This window comes from Triturus cristatus, chromosome 10 (assembly GCF_964204655.1).
Source record: "Triturus cristatus chromosome 10, aTriCri1.1, whole genome shotgun sequence".
In the NCBI taxonomy this organism is placed as follows: domain Eukaryota; kingdom Metazoa; phylum Chordata; class Amphibia; order Caudata; family Salamandridae; genus Triturus; species Triturus cristatus.
In genome coordinates this window covers 41,845,021-41,867,633 of record NC_140593.1, presented here as the reverse complement: position 1 = coordinate 41,867,633, position 22,613 = coordinate 41,845,021, and the positions used below count along the sequence as shown (strand labels likewise).

The 22,613-nt window shown below is 53.8% G+C and overlaps 1 protein-coding gene across 1 annotated transcript in view; it reads right to left on the bottom strand.

Annotated features, from left to right (window-relative positions):
- F8 (coagulation factor VIII) overlaps window positions 1-22,613 on the bottom strand; it is a 589,495-nt gene that overhangs the window by 384,596 nt on the left and 182,286 nt on the right. The window contains exon 3 of the mRNA XM_085630970.1: window positions 11,359-11,481. Within this exon, the coding sequence (XP_085487096.1) occupies window positions 11,359-11,481 (123 nt within the window). The remainder of the gene's footprint in view (window positions 1-11,358; window positions 11,482-22,613) is intronic.

Genomic DNA, 22,613 nt, shown 5'->3' with positions numbered 1-22,613 from the left:
TAGCTAGGATCGTACTTCTGGCACCACACGACACAGAGTAACCACACCGGTTATTCTCAGAAACAATCTTTATCAAGTAGGTTATCACGGCAAATATGTACAAGATGTGCACAGGCTCAAGAGTCTCGGAAAGGTAGGGGGGTAGCGGGACAGTCTTTGGCAATAGTTCAAGCAGGGACGTATCCGGCGCGCGGCTCACAATCCTCGAGCCGGGGGATACGGGGTCGTAGTCGGGGTCCGGCGGGACCGTGAGAGTCTGGGGGAGCCGCGAGTCACTCAGCAGGCTTAGGCACAAGTTCGGAGATGTTACGATCTTCCAGGAGCCGCGAGTCACTCAGCAGGCTTAGGCACAAGTTCGGAGATGTTACGTTCTTCCAGGAGCCGCGAGTCACTCAGCAGGCTTAGACACAGGTTCAGAGGTGTTACGATCTTCCAGGAGCCGCGAGTCACTCAGCAGGCTTAGGCACAGGTTCAGAGGTGTTACGATCTTCCAGGAGCCGCGAGTCACTCAGCAGGCTTACGTTGTTCCAGCGTCGAATCTGCCGGACCGACCCAGAGCACCCCTTGTTATAGGTCGCCCCCTCTTTGATGTCCGGGGTCGGTGGAGGCAGGGGTCTTGTCACCTGGGGGCCGCTTGTCGGGGTTTCCTGCTATTGTCTTTTGATCTCGTTCAGGGCCGGGGCGGGAGGAGTCCCAGACACCCAGCAGGCGTGGAGCCAGCTCTCAGGGAGGCCGGAGGGCCGATCGAAACCCATCGTCCCAGGGGAGTCCAGAGGTGCGATAGAAACTGCTCCTCCCTCTCTCATCCCCCTGGAAGTGTGATGTCCTCCAGCCGGAGTGGCGCCGCTAGGCCAGGGTCGCGCTGGGGCCGGGCGGCCATCTTGACGCATGAAGTGGGCATGCGGGCCCGGGGTGGCCGAAAGGAGAGAGGCCATGGACGAGGATGTCCGGGCCGGGTGCGGGTGTTCTGGTAGGAAGGACCGGCTGGGCCGGGTGGTTGGGGCTGCAGGTACCAGGTTTCGGTGGTGCGGGTGCACGGAGGGCCGTTCTGCGAGGCCGGGTCCAACAGGCAGATCACCTAACTCCGTGATCTGCGCGTGGTCGGGCTGGACGAGCCCGTCGTCGGTGAGGGGCTCTTCTCCTGGGGATAGGGCGTGAAGTTCAACAGGGTCGTCTCCGGTTTGGTCAACGGAGGTGGTGCTGGGGGTTTCGTCCTCGACTCCCCCACGGGGGGGTAGTCGGGCCGCCATGGATCGGGTGGTTGCGCACACCCATTCTGGTAGACCCATCATCCCGAGGTGGGTCTTGCGCTCGACCTGTCTCCAGGGGGAACTTTCCAGGTCGTTTCCCAGGTCGTGTGGGATGTAGAGGTTAGTCTGGTGTCGCTACGGGTCTGGATGGGCCACGCCACGAGGCCGGGTCCAACAAGCAGCTCCTGTTAGTTCTGTTGCCGCCTGATGGAACTAGTTTCTCAGCAAGGTATTGTGGTGTTTTGTGATGCAGTGCCTTGTTTGTCATACAGGCGATTTTCATATGGATTCTGGCCTCAAAGGGTAGCCAGTCCGGGGAGATGTGACAGTTTCTTTTGGAACCTGTGATTAGCCTGGCGGCTGCGTTGATTGATGCTCTTAGTGGGGCTGTCGTTGCTCTGGTGAGGCCGCAGAGAGTGACACTCCCATATTCCCCTCTGGGGATTACTAGAGTTTGAACTACCTTTTGAAAGTCATTTGCGGGTATGAAGGGTTTCAGTCTTCTTAGGGTGTTAATTTGAAATGTTGCTCCTTTTTTTGCTGCGCTGACGTGCTTCTGCATATTTAGCTTATTGTCCAGAGTTATGCCTAGCGATTTGGCAGAATCGATCATGACCGGTTGGCCATCTAGTGCTGCTGGGTGCTTCATCCATTCCATGATGGCGGTTGTTTGGTTGGGGGGCGCTATTAGGAGGAATTCTGTTTTTAGGGTGTTACATTTTAAATGGTTATTTGCCAGCCAGCTCAGCGTTTTTTGTAGCATCGAATTGAGGGACTTGATGTCCTCAAGTGAGTGTACCTTAATGTACAATTGTGTGTCGTTTGCGTACATGTGATATTGGACCTTTGCAGAGTTCAGAAGTTCTGTGAGTGGGTCCAAGAACAAGTTGAAGAGTGTCGGGGAGAGGGAGGAACCTTGGGGTACTCCTAAAGTGACAGGAGTAGGTTTGGATAAAGATTGCTTGGTCATGAAACTTTGTGTCCTGTTTTGAAGGAAGGAAGTGAACTAGTTGAGAACCGTTTCCGATAGCCCCATTCTGTTTCAGGAGGTCTAATAGACTGTTGTGTTTGACAGTGTCGAAGGCGGAGGATAGGTCCAGTAGGATTAGTACACATGCTTTGTTTTGGTCCAGTATTTTTAAGGCGTCATCTATTATGTGGGTCATGGCAGATTCGGTACTGTGCCCTGATCGAAAGCCCGATTGGAATTTGTCGAGCCGATTGAAGTGATCAATGTGGTGGGTAAGTTGCATGTGAACACATTTTTCAAGTAGTTTGGCCAGGGTAGGGATGTTGGATATGGGGCGATAGTTATTTAGGTCAGTTGCGTCATCTGATGGTTTCTTTAAAATGTGGGAGTCCTGACCAGCTTTGACGATATCTGGGATGGCCCCTTGAAGCAAAGAGGTGTTTATAATCCTGGTCCATAGAGGCACTAACGTCGGTATGAAGTCTTTTAGAAGGGAAGCTGGAAGTGGGTTAGCGAAGTGATTGGAGGGATTTAAGGTGGTAAGCATTTTTAGAATAGTTTCTACGCTGTAGAGGTTGAATGAGGACCAGGCTGAATTGTTTTTGGGGTCGAGCTTTGCGGAAAAGCTAAGCGGGTTCCTGCAGGGGGTCCCTGAGGCGATCATGTGAGGGTTGGTGAGGGCTGATAGGTCCTTCAATAGGTCTGTCTTTATGTTTTCAGTTTTTGTTGTGAAATATGAGCGAATGCCTCGCAGTAGGGGAGTGTTTCTGCATTAACTTGAGGTGAGTGGGAGATACCCTTAGATTGCACTTTGATTATTTCAAACAGTCTTTTGGGACGATTCTTGGATTGGTTCAATTGATTGCTGATGAAGTCGATTTTTGAGCGTCTGATTTTCCTGTAATAGGCATTTCTCGTGCTTCTGAGAAATTTGAGGTGAAGGGAGGAAGGTGTTGCTCTCCATTGACGTTCAATTGTTCTTAGTGCTCTTTTGTCATCATTTAACCTACCGTCATACCATGGGTTTGAGACTTTGTTTGAGATACTTTTCAATTGTAGTGGGGCTAAATTGTCTAATAATATGTTCATAGATTGGAAGTAGTGATTGGTTAGCTCATGTACTTCATGTGAGCTGTCAGATGGGGGCGTTAAGATAGGGCAAGCGGTTGCAAGTGAGGAGGGATTGACGTTTTTTAGGTTTCTCTTTCAGATTTTCGTTTTCTTGGGTTGAACATAAAGTGGTTTAACTACTTCGTTGATATAGAAAGTGATGATGTGATGGTCGGACCAGTCACAAGGGAGGATAGAACCCAGCTGGGTGTAGTCCGCTTTGGAGATTACCAGATATAGGGCAGATAATTTTCATGTGTTGGTCTGTCACAAATTTTGGATAAGTTCAGGTCAGTCAAGAAAGTTTTGAGGCTATTGACCTCCTGGTCGTCCGGGTCATTCCAGTGGAGGTTGAAGTCTCCAAGGAATATCTGCTTGTTCTGGAGTCCGGCATTTGTGGCTAAGGTATCCATTACGTGTTCAATAAAGGTAAGGTTGTTTCCTGGTTGATGGTACAGTGAGTGAAGTGAGCATATTGGGGTGTTATTATTAGAGATGTCAAGATGTAAGTATTCAAAGGAGGAGAAACCCTGGGAGATGAGACATTTCACGGAGAGGTAGTTCCAGTGTGTTAGACTTGGGGGTCTCTAGTTGGCACAGGTGTGCACTTGTGACAAACAGGGACCCGCGCCTCTAGTCAGAGTAAAGGGGTACACTCCTAAAATAACCCCTGCTCACCCCCTTAGTAGCTTGGCACGAGCAGAGAGGCTTATCTCAGAGGCAGTGTGTAAAGCATTTGTGAACACATACAGTAATCAAGTGACAACACTACAGATGGACACCACACAGGTTTTATATAAAAAATAAGTATTTTTTATATAGATTTACCACAAGACCATAAACGACAAAAATACACAATACTGTCACTTTAGATGGTAGAATTTAGCTTAGTTCTTTTTAGTTCTTAAATGCAACACTTTAAGTCAATGTACCTTTTAGATGCGACACGCAGGGCAACAAAAGTGTTGCAATGATGTTGATGCGTTGAAGATTTTGGTGCAAAGAAATAAAGACGTGAAGATCTTCCAGATGAAGCACGCTTCTCCGATGTTGCGAGAAGACTCGACTCGATGCGTCAGCTGCAGCGGCGACACACTTTAAGCGATGCGATGACAGCAGCCTTGGCGGCGACACTCTTCTCCGGCGTTGCGAGATGCTTCCGCTCGATGCGACAGCTTGCAGCGGCAATACACTTTGGAGAGCCTTCACAAGTTGAGCAAAAGTACACACAAAGTTCCTTTCTCCTCTCTTTGGCAGTAGGCAACCCCTGCAGGCCAATCTCCCAGTTTCAGGGATAGTCTCTCCTCAGTTTCTTCTTGTTTCCCAAAGTGATCTAAATTCTTGGGATCAGGGTTCCAATACTTATACCGCAAAATCCTTTGTCCTCTGAAGGCAGAGGGGCTTTTGCCTTGTTCAAACCGGTTCTGGTCAGTCCTGGAGCACTTTGTTTACCTGACTCCTTCTTTCCTTTCAGAGTGCAGGGAAGAGACATCAGACGCACCACAGGAGGTGGAGCCAGCATTGTGGAGGAAAGGCACAGCCCTATCCAGGTCCCAGGTGCAACTCCTCCCACTCATCTAGATGCAGATCTCTCTATTCACCACTGGGACACCTCACCCTGTCTCCTGGAATTCCCCAGCCCTATCACTCAAACTCCAGACATGGAATACACAGCCTAGCAGATGCAGATTTGAATGGTTAGACAAGAAAATGCCTACTTTCTAAAAGTGGCATTTTCAAACACAGAATGTTAAAACCAACTTCACTAAAAGATGTATTTTATCATTCTGAGTTTAGGCACACTAAATTCGAATTTCTACCATGTTCCTTGTAACTGCCCATTCTGGCCTATGGAGAACAGGTAGCCTTGCAATAGTGAAAAACGAAAATGGCTGTAATTCACTATTAGAACATGCCACACACACCAGGGCATGTCCTACCTTATCCTTACAATGCACCCTGCTCTTGGGCCTACCATAGGGGTGTCTGATATGAAGAAAAGGGAAGGTTTAGGGACTGACAAGTGGCTGCACTTGCCCAGTCAGCATGACAGTACCAGACTGCACGCAGGCTTTGCAATGGCAGGGCTTAGACACACTTTTACAGGCTGCTTCTGTGGGTGGCACAAGCAGTGCTGCAAGCCCACCAACAGCATTTGGATTACCAGCCCTGGGCACTCCTGGTGCACTGTACTAGGGTCTGACAGGTAAACCAACCCTGTTCTTCATAGGCCAGAATGGGCAGTTTGATTATTACATCTTATAATCCTAACTGACTCAGGGAATATGATAGAAATTCGAGTTTAGTATGCCTGTAAGTACTTTTAGAAAGTAGGTATTTTCTTGTCTAACCATTCAAACCTGCCTCTGCTAGGTTGTGTATTCCTTGTCTGGAGTTTGAGTGACAGGGGCTGGGGAATTCCAGGGGGCAGGGAAATTCCCGGAGACAGGGTGAGTCAGCACAGGGCTGAATAGAGAGATCTCCATATAGATGGGTGGGAGGAGTTTCACCTGGGACCTGAATAGGGCTGTGCTTTCCCTCCACAATGCTGGCTCCACCTCCTGTGGTGCGTCTGATGTCTCTGCCCTGCACTGTGAAAGGAAAGAAGGAGTCATGTCAACAAAGTGCTCCAGGACGGACCAGAACTGGTTTGGACTAGGCAAAGGTCTCTCTGCCTTCATAGAACAAAGATAAACTGTGTATAAAAGGGGTGCCCAGACCCCAGAACTTTAGGAAACAAGAAGAAAACTCTGCTGAGGAGAGGAACCAAGAAGAAGCTGAGGAGAAACTATCCCTGAAACTGGGGGATTGGCCTGCAGTGGTTGCCTTACTGCCAAAGGGAGGAAAAAGGAACTGTATGTGTACTTTGCTCAACTTGTGAAGGATCTCCAAGGGCTTGGAAAATAGCTTGCCTCCTGCTGAAGTCTCAGGAACAACAGACTTCAACCACCAGCTCCCCAGAGTTCTTTGGAAGTGCCTACTGCTGGTATGGGGCCTTTTGAGGAACTGCGTGTCGCAAGGAGCTGGAAGCGCGTCTCAAGAAGGAGAAGCGTGCTGCCGTCGGAGCTGTTGTTGTCGCATTGCGTAAAGGGTGTCACCGCTGCAGTTGTCGCATCGTGCGGAAGCGTCTTGCATCATCGAAGAAGTGTCTCGCAACGCCGAAGAAGCGTGTTCGCCATCGCAGCCATCATAGCTGACGCATTGCACCGCATCAAGAGAAGAGTCTTGCATCGAGGAAGAAGCGTGTCGCCGGAGCAGCCGCTGCTGTCACATCTTGGATGACGCCGCTGTAGCTGTCGCATTGCAATGCATCAAGAAAAGCACCTCGCATCCACGGAGAAGCGTGCCGCCGTCAGAGCTGTTGTCGTCACATCGCGTAAAGGGTGTGGCCGCTGCAGGTGTCGCATCGAGCGGAAGCGTCCCGCAACATCGGAGAAGAGTGTCGCCGCCAAAGCCGCTGTCGTCGCATCGCGTAAAGGGGCGTCGCTGACGCAGCTGACGCATCAAATCGAGTCTTCTCGCAACATCGGAGAAGCGTGCCGCATCTGGAAGATCTTCCCGTCTTTATTTCTTTGCACTGTTGGAAAGGCGTTCGCCGGAGGGGGGTTCGATACACGTCTTGCCCACCCCTTTGACCCACCTCTCCCAAGTAGGCCGAACCAGGCGCGCACACCCTGAGATACACTACGAACAGAGTGACACCACACGTATTCTTTGTAGGACGATAGGTTCTTTTATCGATGATTTCAAGGGATCTTTATGATCCAAGATGCAAGCAGTACAGCAGTGGCACAACGTACCACAAATCGGTCGTGGGGAATGGGGGTAGCGGGACAGTCTTTCAAGATAGTGTCTCTGCGAAATACCCTGCGGAAAGCTCACAATCCTCGAGCTGGAGGGTGTCGTGTCTCTGGGCGATCTCTTACCGAGTCGTCCTCAAGGGGAGCGCCGTGAGTCTCTCAGCAGGCACAGGTGGTCGGAGTTCGGGAGCCGCGATTCCGTCAGCAGGGCTCAGATGGTTCAATAGCTGGGGGCCGCGAGTCACTCAGTAGGCCTAGGTGGTTCAGTGTCCGGAAGCCGCGACCTCGTCCGCAGGGCTCAGATGGTTCAATAGCAAGAGGCCGCGAGTCACTCAGCAGGCCCAGGTGACTTCAGCATTCAGGAGCCGCGACAGCGTCTGCAGGCTCGGATGGTTCCAGGTCTTCTCTGTACTCGTTTCTCCGGCACCCCTTGTTATACTCCGCTGGTTCTTTGAAGTCCGGAGTGCTCGCAGAGGGGGGACTGGGGTGACGGAGGGGGTTCGGCGGGATTTCCTGCCGCTCACTTCTTTGGTCTTTTCAGGTGGGTCTGGGAGGGACCCCAGACGCTCGGCAGGGGAGGCGCCTGCTCCCCAGGGGCCTGGTGGCCGATTGAGTCCTCCCGGGGAAGGCGACCCGAGGTGTGACTGGGCTGGCGCCTCTGGGTCTGGCTCGAGGGTTCCCGCTCCCTCGGTTGGACATGCGTGGTAGGGTGTTGAGTCTGTCAGGCCTCTGGCCGGCCCGCGGATCGGGGGTGGCTGGGGCGGCCGGAGTCGGAGATGTCGTGTCTTGAGGGTGGTTGCAGGTTGGCTGGATGATGGAGGGGGCAACGCCGTGAGGCCGGTCTCACATGCACCAAAAGCTTTCATCGCATCAACATCATTGCAATACTCTCGTTGCCCTGCGTGTCGCATCTACAGGTACATTGACTTAAAGTGTCGCATTTAAGAACTATGCTAAATTTTACCATCTTAAAGTAACAGTATTATGGATTTTTGTCATTTATGGTCTTGTGGTAAATCTATATAAAGAATACTTATTTTTGATAGAAAACCTGTGAGGTGTCCATCTGTAGTGTTGTCACTTGATTACTGTATGTGTTCACAAATGCTTTACACACTGCCTCTGAAATAAGCCTGTCTGCTCGTGCCAAGCTACCAAGGGGGTGAGCAGGGGTTATTTTAGGAGTGTACCCCCTTACCCTCACGAGAGGCAAGGGTCTCTATTTGTCACAAGTGCATATCTGTGCCAACTAGTGACCCGCTCAGCACTTCATGTGCCCCTATCTCAGTGCACCACAAGTCCCCGTTCCTTGCGGGTGTGCCTGTGCTGCCCGCAGTGCATCCGGACCACTAACTCTGTGCAGCACAAGTCAGGGACCCTGTCTGCTGTGATATTGGATGGCCTCTGAGACGGTGGCCTTGGGTTATCAACGTCATGTGTCTGTGGCCCTGTGCTGTCCGCTGCATCCGGCTTCAACTGCTGGCCACCAGGGCTCACACATCAATTCGAGTCCTGACCGGACCGGATGTCGCATCACTGCAGGAGGCACACGACACCACCGCTAGGGCCACCTCCAGACGATAACTGCCAGAGTCGAAAGTGTCTTGCTGCCAGACTATCAGAGTTGGTCACACCTGTCGTGGATGTCATCATCTGCCTGATACCCTGCTCTGCACTCCAGGTGCCACTGACTCAGAGCACCACGAGTCATGGGCCGTTTCTGTGTGCTGTGGAGAGGTCATGCAGCAATGTCATCTCAGGCAGTGTGGGAGACCTGGGACGATGATGAGGAAGATGATGCAGGTGTAACACACCCCACTGCAGCTGCATCAGGTGTTTCCCGAAGTGACACAATCCTAGACATTTTCTTCACATGAGCAAGCTCAGCTCTAGTGCCCCAACATCAGTGCACTGCAACTCATGGACACTTCTGTTTGTATGTTGGGTGACCTCTGTATTTGCTCCGGCTACCACCATGATGCTCCGCGCTTGTCTCTTTAATGCTGGTGTTTTCTGTTTCCGTTTCCATAGTGTTGACTGTACAAGTTGTTGCCAGCACCAGTGACTCCGTGCGGGTTGGCTTACACTCACTCCACACCCATCCAGCACAGGCGTCACTGTACATGTGTCCCTGCCAATAAAGGATCCAGGCGCATGTGCCCTTTAGCCAGTTCCACGAACTATCTCAGTATGTCTGTGTGGACATGATGTATGCATGAGGGTCCCTGGGACTACAACATTACATTGTGCTGTGTACAGCGGGTGCAACGATGTCACCTCTGGCAGCGGGTAAGACCTTGGACACTCAGCTTTGTCATCACCCGCTCAGTGCGTGGGAGGAGTGGACTGGGCCGTCGTACGGAGGTCCTGCGTGGGGGTGTGTATGATGATTCCTTGGCTCTGGGCGTGGTTCATTGCAGGAAGTATGCTTGTGTCCCTGTCGAGGTGTGGGTCTCCTTTGTGGGGTGTAGGGGGTCCCTGGTGGGACTTAAACACACATGTGTGATCTAGTTCAGCTTCCATGTGCTCTGACCCCACCAGCACCTGTGCGGCCACCTCCTTTTGGCATTATGACACCTGGCGTTAAAATGCGATGTGTGCCGAGGTGGAGTGTTGAGAGCCAGATGTGGAGGCAGGTGCTCCCTGCTGTGTGGACTGTGAAGGGACTGGGGTCTCCACTATGTGGCTTGGCTGCCCTGCTCCTTGGGGTGGGTCGCCTAAGACGTCCATGGGCTGTTGTAGGGCATCGGTGTCGAAGGTGTGGTGTTCCTCTCCAACATCACAGATGAGTTGTCTGGTCTGCTCTGCTGGAGGTGTTTGCCCTCTGCAATGTGAAGGGGAGATGCATGTTGATATTGTGTTGACATGTGTGTTGGCGCATTCTTCTGGTTTACAAACAGATTGTATGACGATGTTCATTGTGACTGTTTGGGAGGTGCAGTATGTTTGATGCGGGACAGTGGACATTTGGACTACGTGACGTAGGTGAGGTTGTGCTCGTACAATTCCATCTCGCAGTTTCCTGCTATGTTAGATGTGATTGGCCTGTTTCTACGCATGGGCGGACCCAGTTGTGTCCTCTGTTCTGCAGTGTCAGTGTTGCACTTTGTGCCACATTGTCGTAGGATGTGCTGTCATTGCTATGTGTGTGTGCTGCAGTGTGCCACGGGGATCAGGGACATGATCCAGGGTCATTGTGGGTGTGCAGTGTGCTACACATCGTCGTGTGTGTGTGCCATTGTGTCCATCTCCCCCCGTCCCCCCAGTCCCTGGTCGTTTCTCACCTGTTTGATGTTGTGTCAGTTCCTATCGAGCTGTGTCTGGACTCCCGACTCCTTGCTCCATCTCCACCCTGATGACTGTGGCCTCCATTTCCTCCAGCCCCTCCTGTGGCACAGGACTCCCACCTCCTGTCGCTGTTGCTGCCTTCCTGTTGGCAGCGGGTTTGTACTTAGTTTGGCTTTTCACATCGTGCCAGCGCCTCTTGTCCTCCTCCATGGGCGTCCTCAACACTCCGACTGCATTCATGTTTGTCATATTGTTGTTCAGTGGATAGTGGTGTTCTGTCACCTCCGTGCCGCTGATCTGGTTTTCCTGCGGACTGCACCCCGTCTGCCTCCTCCTCTTCTCCTTGGCCTTCCACGACCACGGGGTTGTTTGCTGATGGTCTGTGGGGCTTGTGGGGTTCACGTTGGCCTCTGCACTCGGTCTGGGTGAATCCATGGTGCTCTGCAGTTACTTTCTTTCTCCCTTTTTTGTTTCCGTTGCTTTTATAGTGCATTTTCCTGCATGATGTGTGGGATTTGCAGGCCTGTGGCTGTTTTTCACTGGTTTTACAACGTTACCACGGTGTTATTTTCCCGCGATGGACTGAAATGTGTAGAGTTGCGTTAAGCTACTTTTGCGGTAGTTTTCACACGTTCTTGAGAATATCTCCCCCCCAGACCGTTAACTTTTCCATTGTTAACACTGACCATGGTGGCCTCAACCATTCTAACTTGGTTCGTCATGCCGAAACCTGCGACTTGGCCAGATTAGTCTGTTTTACTAACAAGAGTAAGAGGACAGTTCTAATCATCTTTCTCCATTATCCTTAATGAGAACATACATTTTATAGCCATTTATCAATGTATGCACCAATCACTCCAATTTCTCATTGGATATTGCTCACTTCCATCAATCTTGGCTCACAAACATGCACATGTCACATGACGTGTCTGCGACTCACCTTCAGACTCTTTCCAGTAGGACACGCCCACCGCATGGAGGCTGAACGGGTGGGAGGCCATGTTCTTGAAGAAGACCAGCACTGTGTCGTAGGTCTCAGCCCGGATGGTGGGGCCCAAGATACCTGTGAAGAAGAGACATTGGGGTCATCCTGGCGCAGTACATGGGGTTGTGGTAATCTAATCTCCCAGTATGAGCCTGAGAAGGGACATTGTTGACCCTCTAGCAGACCCCTCCGGTCCACTTCCAAGCAGGCTCTGGTTTGTTCTGGGAGAAGGAGAGTTCTACACCTGCTCTCACCCCCTGGGACCATCAGAGCACCCTCACCCATCCAAGGAGGGTCTGGTATGGTCTGGGTGAAGGAGGCAAATGTACCTGCTCCTACCCCATGGGACCCTCCGAGCGCACTCACCCATCCAAGCAGGCCTTGGTTTGGGTGAAGGAGTCGTCGATACCTGCTCCCACCCCCTGATACCCATAGAGCATACTCCCCTATCCAAGCAGGCCCTGGTTTGGGTGAAAGAGTCGTTGATACCTGCTCCCACCCCCTGACACCCACAGAGCGCACTCCCCTATCCAAGCAGGCCCTGGTTTGAGTGAAGGAGTCGTCGATACCTGCTCCCACCCCCTGACACCCACAGAGCGCACTCCCCTATTCGAGCATGCCCTGGTTTGGGTGAAGGAGTCGTCAATACCTGCTCCCACCCCCTGACACGCACAGAGCGCACTCCCCCATCCAAGCAGGCCCTGGTTTGGGTGAAGGAGTCGTCAATACCTGTTCCCACCCCCTGACACCCACAGAGCGCACTCCCCCATCCAAGCAGGCCCTGGTTTGGATGAAGGAGTCGTCAATACCTGCTCCCACCCCCTGACACCCACAGAGCGCACTCCCCCATCCAAGCAAGCCCTGGTTTGGGTGAATGAGTCGCTGGAACCTGCTCCCACCCCCTGACACCCACAGAGCGCACTCCCCCATCCAAGCAGGCCTTGGTTTGGGTGAAGGAGTCGTCGATACCTGCTCCCACCCCTGACACCCATAGAGCGCACTCCCCCCTCCAAGCTAGCCCTGGTTTGGGTGAAGGAGTCGTCGATACCTGCTCCCACCCCTGACACCCATAGAGCGCACTCCCCCCTCCAAGCAGGCCTTGGTTTGGGTGAAGGAGTCGTCGATTCCTGCTCCCACCCCCTGACACCCACAGAGCGCACTCCCCCATCCAAGCAGGCCCCGGTTTGGGTGAAGGAGTCGTCGATACCTGCTCCCACCCCCTGACACCCATAGAGTGCACTCCCCCATCCAAGCAGGCCTTGGTTTGGTTTGGATGAAGGAGGCGTCTACATAGATGTTTTGTGGCATGGGGTAAGTGGACTCTGGCCCTGGGCCCCAGTCTTTTAGGGCCCTCACCAGCCTCTTCTTAATGGGTTGTCTGAGGTGCTTCATTCTGACAGTCCTGCCCTGATAATCCGGACTGTTTCTTACACACAATATCTTCCAATACCATATTGTTGGAAAGGCGTTCGCCGGAGGGGGGTTCGATACACGTCTTGCCCACCCCTTTGACCCACCTCTCCCAAGTAGGCCGAACCAGGCGCGCACACCCTGAGCTTACACTACGAAGAGAGTGACACCACACGTATTCTTTGTAGGACGATAGGTTCTTTTATCGAAGGTTTCAAGGGATCTTTATGATCCAAGGTGCAAGTAGTACATCAGCGGCACAAGATACTACAATCGGTGGTAAGGGAATGGGGGTAGCGGGACAGTCTTTGAAGGTAGTGTCTCTGCAAAGTACCCTGCGGATAGCTCACAATCCTCGAGCTGGAGGGTGTTGTTTCTCTGGGCGATCTCTTGCCAATTTGTCCTCGAGGGGAGCACCGCGAGTCACTCAGCAGGCACAGGTAGTCGGAGTTCGGGAGCCGCGATCTCGTCAGCAGGGCTCAGATGGTTCAATGGCTGGGGGCCGCGAGTCACTCAGCAGGCCCAGGTGGTTCAGAGTTCGGGAGCCGCGATCTCGTCAGCAGGGCTCAGATGGTTCAATGGCTGGGGGCCGCGAGTCACTCAGCAGGACCAGGTGGTTCGGTATTCGGGAGCTGCGACAGCGTCAGCAGGCTTCGATGGTTCCAGGTCTTCTCTGCCATTCGTTCCTCCGGCACCCCCTATTATACTCCCCCTGCCCTTTGAAGTCCGGAGTCCTCGCAGAGAGGGGCCTTTGGTGACTGAGGGGGTTCGGCGGGATTTCCTGCCGCTCGTTTCTTTGGTATTTTCAGGTGGGTCTGGGAGGGTCCCCAGACGCTCGGCAGGCGAGGCGCCTGCTCCCCAGGGGCCTGGTGGCCGATCGAGTCCTCCCGGGGGAAGGCGATCTGAGGTGTGACTGGGCTGGCGCCTCTTGGTCTGGCTCGGGGGGTTCCCGCTCCCTCGGTCGGACATGCGTGGTAGGGTGTCGAGTCTGTCGGGGACTCTGGCCGGCCCTCGGGTCTGTGTGGCTGGGGCGGCCGGAGTCGGAGATGCCGTGTCTTGGGGGTGGTTGCAGGTTGGCTGGATGATCGGGAGGGCATACGCCGTGAGGCCGGTCTCACACATATCTTTTATTTAGGTTTTCAGTAAGGGGGAGACTAGGTGATGTTGAAGTTCATTGCATACATTTTTTTAAATAAATGGTTTTATTCCCACTTAGAATCCATAATCTTTTTTATTAGGAGTAAAAATATGTCTCACTCATGAGTGATGCGAGGGGAGGGGACACAGGTTGTTCTAATAACACTAGTAAGCTGCGGCTGTACCTCGATATTGAAAAGTCGCATGGTTCTGTTTTGCCGCCAGGACATTTATTCTGAACATAAGGCCCCTGATATACTAACACTGTGCGCCGAGTTTGCATTAATTTTGTAACGCAAACCTAGGGCGAAGCGCTGCGGGGTGTTTACTCTCAACAGAAGTCAGGTTTTATACTGGAAAGTTGGCGCCAAAGTCACGCAAAGATGTGCTCTGTGCTACTTTTGACAAGTTTACATCAAGAGGCCATGGGTAGTACACGGCGCTCACATGCAGTCAGCCATGACATTTTTAGGTAGTAATTGGCGCCAAAACCTTACGCCTCCTTGAGGCAAGTGTAATAGAGGAGAAATGTTTCAATCCCACATACTTTTCAAACTTTCCATGTGTGCTGCATTATACTGTGCACATAAATGTGGGGAAACCATTAAAGCATCGTTTTTGTACTGGAAAGGTCCCTTCAGTAGAGAACCGGTGCTTGACAGAACGTGCATTACTGTGATGCATAACTGTGGAGCATAACTGTGGTGCATAACTGTGGTGCATAACTGTGGAGCATAACTGTGGTGCATACCTGTCGTGCATAACTGTGATGTATACTGTGATGCATAACTATGGTGTATAACTGTGGTGCATACCTGTGGTGCATAACTGTGATGCATACTGTGATGCATACTGTGATGCATAACGGTGGTGCATAACTGTGGTGCATAACTGTGGTGCATACCTGTGATGCATACTGTGATGCATAACTGTGGTGCATAACTGTGGTGCATAACTGATGCATACCTCTGGTGCATAACTGATGCATAACTTTGGCGCATATCTGTAATGCATAACTGATGCATAACTGTGGTGCATAACTGTGATGCATAACTGTGATGCATAGCAGTAGTGTATAACTGTGATGCATAGGAGTTGTGCATAACTGTGATGCATAACTGTGATGCATAGCATTAGTGCTTAACTGTGATGCATAACTGTGGTGCATAACTGTGATGCATAACTGTGATGAATAGCAGTAGTGCATAACTGTGATGCATAGCAGTAGTGCATAACCGTGATGCATAACTGTGGTGCACAACTGTAGTGCATAACTGTAGTGCATAACTGTAGTGCATAACTGTGGTGCATAACTGTGATACATAACTGTGATGAATAGCAGTAGTGCATAACTGTGATGCATAGCAGTAGTGCATAACCGTGATGCATAACTGTGGTGCATCACTGTAGTGCATAGCTGTAGAGCATAACTGTAGTGCATTACTGTGGTGCATAACTGTGATGCATATCTGTGATGCATAACTGTAGTGCATAACTGTGGCTTATAACTGGTGCCCCCCATTTGTCAGACTTTGCCACTTTGTGTGAAGGAAGCTTGCATGGAGTCTGTACATTTGCACGATGTGTGAACAATATATTGTCGAAAGAATATAGTCAAGAATATCAAGGACAGAAATATCGTAAAGGTAAGTTCCTACAGGAAAGCAAAGTGTAACATATTTAACTCCACATATATGTACCTTGACGGTATGTATATCTTCAAGGTGCTTAGATGTGAAGTTAAGAATAGTAAACCTATACATACCTGTTTGCACTCACCTTCACGATATTTTGATCCTCTGTATTTTTGCCACGCTGTTCTGTCCACCCGATATTTCTGACATGGGTGTTGTGTCGGACCCCCCCATCTGCAGACCTAGCCCCGCCTGCGAGGTCTGCTCGCATTGCTGGGGCCCGTGCTGCGGCCTGTGCTGCGGCGCGTGCTGCGTCTCCTGCTGATTTCCATTAAGGCTAACCCGTGTCAAGGCTAGATGCATGCACCTCTTTCAAAACCTACCTGAAACACTGGGCCACCAACTTTTCTCTTCCTCTAGGTATTGTTCGAGGGGTTTGGAAATGGATCAGTTGCATTGTGAACCATTTGGTGTTGATTTTAAAAGTTTGAAATGCATGGTCGTTTACCATAATCCAGTCTTCAGAAGCTGCAGACAAGGGAGAGCATTTGTGTCAAAGCGGACTGACAGGAGAGTTTTACCCTGAAAAGTATCTCTGTAACCCAGGGAACAGAGTTTCTGAGAGATGCAACTCCTATTAGATATGGGAAAGAAAAGGCATTGATTGCCTACCTGTGCCCAGCCCTGCTTTGGGTGTAGGACAGACATTTACACCTTCAGCTGTGTCTTTGCTTTACGAAGTCTGAATCTGTGAGAAGCTCCTTGTACTCCTGCATGAGGCCTTGGTTGGTGGCATTTATGTGACCTGGGGATAGATCAGGTGCCTGAAGTCTCAGCCTGTGAGAATGTGCAGCTCCTTGTACTCCTGCATGGGGCCTTGGGTGGTGGCATTTATGTGACCTGGGGATGGATCAGGTGCCTGAAGTCTCAGTCTGTGAGAATGTGCAGCTCCTTGTACTCCTGCATGGGGCCTTGGGTGGTGGCATTTATGTGACCTGGGGATAGATCAAGTGCCTGAAGTCTGAGCCTGTGAGAATGTGCAGCTCCTTGTACTCCTGCATGGGGCCTTGGGTGGTGGCCTTTGTTGGAAGGGGCGATCTCAGGGGGGTTACAGAACACGTTCCTGACTACCCCGTGACCCACCTCTCCCAGAACCAGGCCGAGCCCCAGCGGGGAGGCCCTTTCAGGAAGGGGTCTCGTACTTTAGGATCGCACTCGCTGAGCTTGCACTACTTGACAAAGGGACACCACACAGTAGGTTTCAGTAGACGGAGATCTTTATCTAAGATTCTTTGGATCTTTATGATCCGCAAGGTAGTCTTTGGTCAATACAACAAGCTTGGTAATTCCTTGACAGGGGGGTTGGGGTAGCGGGACAGTTCTAGGTTCAGAGTCAATGCCGAGTATCCTTCGCACAGCTCTCAATCCTCGAGCCGGGGGACACGGTACAGTCTTGGGTCCAGCCGGACCAGTGTATTCTCGAGCCGCGACCACGTCCGCAGGGCTCCGGCGGGAAGGAACTGTCGATCGGGTGATCCTCGGGGAGCCACGATTCACTCGGCAGGCTCAGCCGGTCTTAGAGTTGGGGGGAGCCGCGAGTCTCTCAGCAGGGCTCCATTGGTCTTAAGGTCGGGGGGAGCCGCGAGTCTCTCAGCAGGGCCCCGGTGTTCTTAGTGTTCTCGGGAGCCGCGACGACGTCAGCAGGGCTCAGATGGTTTCCAAGGATCAGGTAGCGTCCTTCTTTCCAGTTTCGTCGAGCCGCGACCAGGTCCGCAGGGCTCTCCTAGTTCCAGGTCTTCTTTCCCCCAGTCCCCTCAGCACCCCCTGTTATACGCCTTCTTCTCTTTGAAGTCCGGCGTCCTCACAGAGAGGGGTCTTGGCGTCTGGGGGCGGTGTGTCGGGATTTCCTGCCGGTCGGCTCTTTGATCCTTTCAAGTTGGCCCGGGAGGGACTCCAGACACCCAGCATGCGGGGAGCCAGCTCCCTGGGGGCCCAGAGGGCGATCGAAACCCTCTATTGAGAGGAGGTCAGAGGTGTGACAGAGACTACTCCTACCTGTCTTGCTTGGGGGGGTTCCGTCTCCCTCGGCCGGGCATGGCGCGTTTAGGGTCTAGGTTTCGTTGGGCCCCGGGCCGGCCATCGGGACATCGGGACATGGTGGACAGGGGTCTTCGGTGGCTACGGGGTGGGGAGGCTGGGCGGCTATAACCAGGGATCAGGGGTGGTGTATGGGTTGGGTTGGGGGCTAATGGTCATGGAGGCCCACGCCACGAGGCCGGGCCCCACAGCATTTATGTGACCTGGGGATAGATCAGGGGCCTGAAGTCTCAGCCTGTGAGAATGTGCAGCTCCTTGTACTCCTGCATGGGGCCTTGGGTGGTGGCATTTATGTGACCTGGGGATAGATCAGGGGCCTGAAGTCTGAGCCTGTGAGAATGTGCAGCTCCTTGTACTCCTGCATGGGGCCTTGGGTGGTGGCATTTATGTGACCTGGGGATGGATCAGGTGCCTGAAGTCTCAGCCTGTGAGAATGTGCAGCTCCTTGTACTCCTGCATGGGGCCTTGGGTGGTGGCATTTGTTGGAAGGGGCGATCTCAGGGGGGTTACAGAACACGTTCCTGACTACCCCGTGACCCACCTCTCCCAGAACCAGGCCGAGCACCGGCGGGGAGGCCCTTTCAGGAAGGGGTCTCGTACTTTAGGATCGCACTCGCTGAGCTTGCACTACTTGACAAAGGGACACCACACAGTAGGTTTCAGTAGACGGAGATCTTTATCTAAGATTCTTTGGATCTTTATGATCCGCAAGGTAGTCTTTGGTCAATACAACAAGCTTGGTAATTCCTTGACAGGGGGGTTGGGGTAGCGGGACAGTTCTAGGTTCAGAGTCAATGCCGAGTATCCTTCGCACAGCTCTCAATCCTCGAGCCGGGGGACACGGTACAGTCTTGGGTCCAGCCGGACCAGTTTATTCTCGAGCCGCGACCACGTCCGCAGGGCTCCGGCGGGAAGGAACTGTCGATCGGGTGATCCTCGGGGAGCCACGATTCACTCGGCAGGCTCAGCCGGTCTTAGAGTTGGGGGGAGCCGCGAGTCTCTCAGCAGGGCTCCAATGGTCTTAAGGTCGGGGGGAGCCGCGAGTCTCTCAGCAGGGCCCCGGTGTTCTTAGTGTTCTCGGGAGCCGCGACGACGTCAGCAGGGCTCAGATGGTTTCCAAGGATCAGGTAGCGTCCTTCTTTCCAGTTTCGTCGAGCCGCGACCAGGTCCGCAGGGCTCTCCTAGTTCCAGGTCTTCTTTCCCCCAGTCCCCTCAGCACCCCCTGTTATACGCCTTCTTCTCTTTGAAGTCCGGCGTCCTCACAGAGAGGGGTCTTGGCGTCTGGGGGCGGTGTGACGGGATTTCCTGCCGTTCGGCTCTTTGATCCTTTCAAGTTGGCCCGGGAGGGACTCCAGACACCAAGCATGCGGGGAGCCAGCTCCCTGGGGGCCCGGAGGGTGATCGAAACCCTCTATTGAGAGGAGGTCAGAGGTGTGACAGAGACTACTCCTCCCTGTCTTGCTTGGGGGGGTTCCCTCTCCCTCGGCTGGGCATGGCGCGTTTAGGGTCTAGGTTTCGTTGGGGCCCCGGGCCGGCCATCGGGACATCGGGACATGGTGGCCAGGGGTCTTCGGTGGCTACGGGGTGGGGAGGCCGGGCGGCTATAACCAGGGACCAGGGGTGGTGTATTGGTTGGGTTGGGGGCTAATGGTCATGGAGGCCCACGCCACGAGGCCGGGCCCCACACGCGTCCCCCCAGCTGAAAGTCGGGGAAAACTACCCATCCTCTTGGGGGTTCTCCTCGCTGAGGCGGAAGAATCGGGACAGGCCGTCAGCGTTGGCGTGGTCAGTACCTGGGCGATGCTCTACGGTGAAGTCCATCCCCTGGAGGGAGATCGACCATCGCAGCAGTTTGGGGTTTTCCCCTCTCATTTGCATCAGCCACCGTAAGGGTCGATGATCTGTTTGGACTCGGAAGTGGGTTCCGAACAAGTAAGGCCGTAGTTTCTTTAGTGCCCAGACTACTGCGAAGGCCTCTCTTTCAATGGTGCTCCACCGTCGTTCCCGAGGTAGTAGCCTTCGGCTGATGAAGGCTACGGGCTGGTCTAGGCCCTTCTCGTTGAATTGTAAGAGGACGGCCCTATGCTGTGCTCCGAGGCGTCCGTCTGGACTACAAATTCCTTGGAGTAATCGGGGGCTTGGAGCATGGGGGCAGTACACATAGCGGTTTTTAGGGCGTCGAACGCCTCTTGGCAAGGGGTGTCCATTGTACTCTCTTCGGCTGTTTCTTGGAGGTTAGTTCTGTGAGGGGGCCTACTATGCTGCCATAGTTTTTAATGAATCTTCGGTAGTAGCCGGTGAGGCCTAAGAAGGCCCGGACTTCTGTCTGTGTCGCAGGGGGTTCCCAGGCCAAGTTGGCGTCATTCTTGGGCTGGAGGGGGGCGACCTGCCCGCTCCCGACCTGGTGTCCTAGGTAAACCACTGAACCTTGTCCAATTTGACATTTGCTGGCTTTGATGGTTAGGCCCGCTTGGCGCAGGGCCATCAGCACCTGTCGGAGGTGCTGGAGATGTTCGGTCCATTGGGAGCTGAACACCGCAATGTCGTCTAGGTACGCGGCGCTGAACTCTTCCAGCCCGGCCAGGGCCCTGTTGACCAGCCGCTGGAAGGTGGCCGGGGCATTTTTCATTCCAAAGGGCATGACTCGGAAGCGATAGTGCCCATCTGGGGTGGAGAAGGCGGACCGCTCCTTGGCTCCCTCGGTGAGCGCAATTTGCCAGTACCCGCAGGTCAAGTCGAAGGTGCTGAGGTAGTGAGCAGCCCCCAGGTGGTCAATGAGCTCGTCTGCGCGGGGAATAGGGTGGGCGTCGGCTCAGGTGACCGCGTTGAGCCCCCGGTAGTCCACACAGAACCTTAGTTCGGGGGTGACCCCAGGGGCCGCTGCTTTCGGAACCAGTACCACGGGGTTGTCCCATGGACTGTCGGAGGGTTCGACCACCCCTAGGGCTAGCATCTTGGCTACCTCGGCCTGGATGCAGGTCCGGACCCTGTCAGGGACACGGTAGGCTCTGTGCCGTACTGGCGGGCTGTCTCCGGTATCCACGTCGTGGACACACCAGTCGGTGACCCTGGGGGTGAGGGAGAAGAGGTCTGCGAATTGCCCCAATAGCTGGCGGCAATCGTCGTATTGTTAGGGGGTGAGGGAGGAGGAAAGTCTCAGTCCTTCTATAGAGCCATCTTTTTCCTTCGTGCACAGGAGGTCCGAGAGGGGCTCGGTGTCCTCCTCGGCCCCATCGTCGGTGGCCAGGAGCAAACTCAACTCCGTCCTCACAAAGTGAGGTTTGAGGCGGTTCACGTGGAGGACCCGGAGGGGGTTCCGGGGGGACTGGACGTCAACTAAATAAGTGACTTGACTCTTCCGCTCTACGACCTTGAAGGGTCCAGTCCATTTGTCTTGGAGAGCGCAGGGTTTCACCGGGGCCATCACCCAATCCTGTTGGCCCGGCTGGAACTCGACCAGAGTGGCATTCTGGTCATACCAGCGCTTCATCTCCTCCTGGCTAGTCTCGAGATTTGCTTCGGCGAGCTCTCGGAATTTCCGAGTCTGGTTGCGGAGCGCCAGCATGTATCGGAATACATCTTGGGGGGCCCTCGGGGGCGGTCTCCCAGCCCTCCTTGACCAGGCTCAGGTGTCCCCGGACGGGGTGCCCGTAGAGCAATTCGAATGGGCTGAACCCCAGGGATTTTTGGCAGACTTCCCGGTAGGCGAACAGGAGGCAGGGGAGGAGGACGTCCCACCTGCGACGGAGGGGCTCTTTGAGGCCCATAATCATTCCCTTCAGGGTCCGGTTAAACCGTTCCACTAGACCATTGCCTTGGGGATGGTACAGGGTGGTGAATTTGTACGATACCCCACATTGCTGACATAAGGACTTCATGTACTTCGAGATAAAGTTAGTGCTGCGATCACTGACGACCTCGCGAGGGAACCCCACGCGGGAGAATATCCCCATCAAGGCCCGTCCCACTACGGGGGCCGTCACGGTTCGGAGGGGGATGGCCTCGGGGTAGCGGGTGGCATGGTCCACCAGTACGACGATGAACCGGTGGCCCTGGGCGGTCCTTGGGTCCAGAGGTCCCACGATGTCTATCCCCACCCGCTCGATGGGGGTACTAACGACTGGGAAGGGTTGTAGTGGCGCCTTGCGCTTTCCGCCACTTTTTCCGCTGGCCTGTCACGTGGGACATGACTTACAGTGGGCCTCGACATTAGCTCGCATCTTGGGCCAATAGAAGTGGGTGACTAAGCGATGATAGGTTTTGTCTTGGCCCAAGTGTCCCGCCAGGGGTACATCGTGGGCTGGGCCCAGGAGGAAGTCTCGGAAGCGCAGGGGTACCACCAGTACCCGGGCCGATCCTAGCTCGGCAGACTTCTGCTCACTGTACAGGAGGTCGTTTTCCAAAAACACCCAATGGGTTCCGGACCTGTCGCCCGCCGCCTGGGCTTCGGCCTGCTGCTGGAGTCCGATGAGGGAAGGGCAGGCGGCTTGTTCTCTGCAGAACTCCTCCCGGGAGGGGCCCCCCTCGAAGCGCCATTGCGCCAACTCGGGCAGGTCACCTAGCTCCGTCATTTGCTCGGGGTTCCGATATAATGGTCCGTTGTCAGGGACGGGTTCCCCTTCCGGGGGGAGGTCATCGGGCTCGGGTAGCCTGTCCTGTCCCTCCGGGATGGCGACTGGGTTCAGGATTGGGGCCTCACCTCCCTCGAGGGGAGGCGATCGGGCTGACATGGAGCGTGTGGTGGCGCACACCCAGTCGGGTAGGCCCATCATTCCTAGGTGGGCCCTTCGTTCCACCTGTCCCCACAGGGAGCTCTCGAGATCGTTGCCCAGGAGGCAGTCCACTGGCTGGGAGGTTCGGACGGTCACTCTCAATTTACCGGTTTCTCCCCCCCATTCGAAGGGTACCAGGGCCATCCTGCAGAGGCTCTCG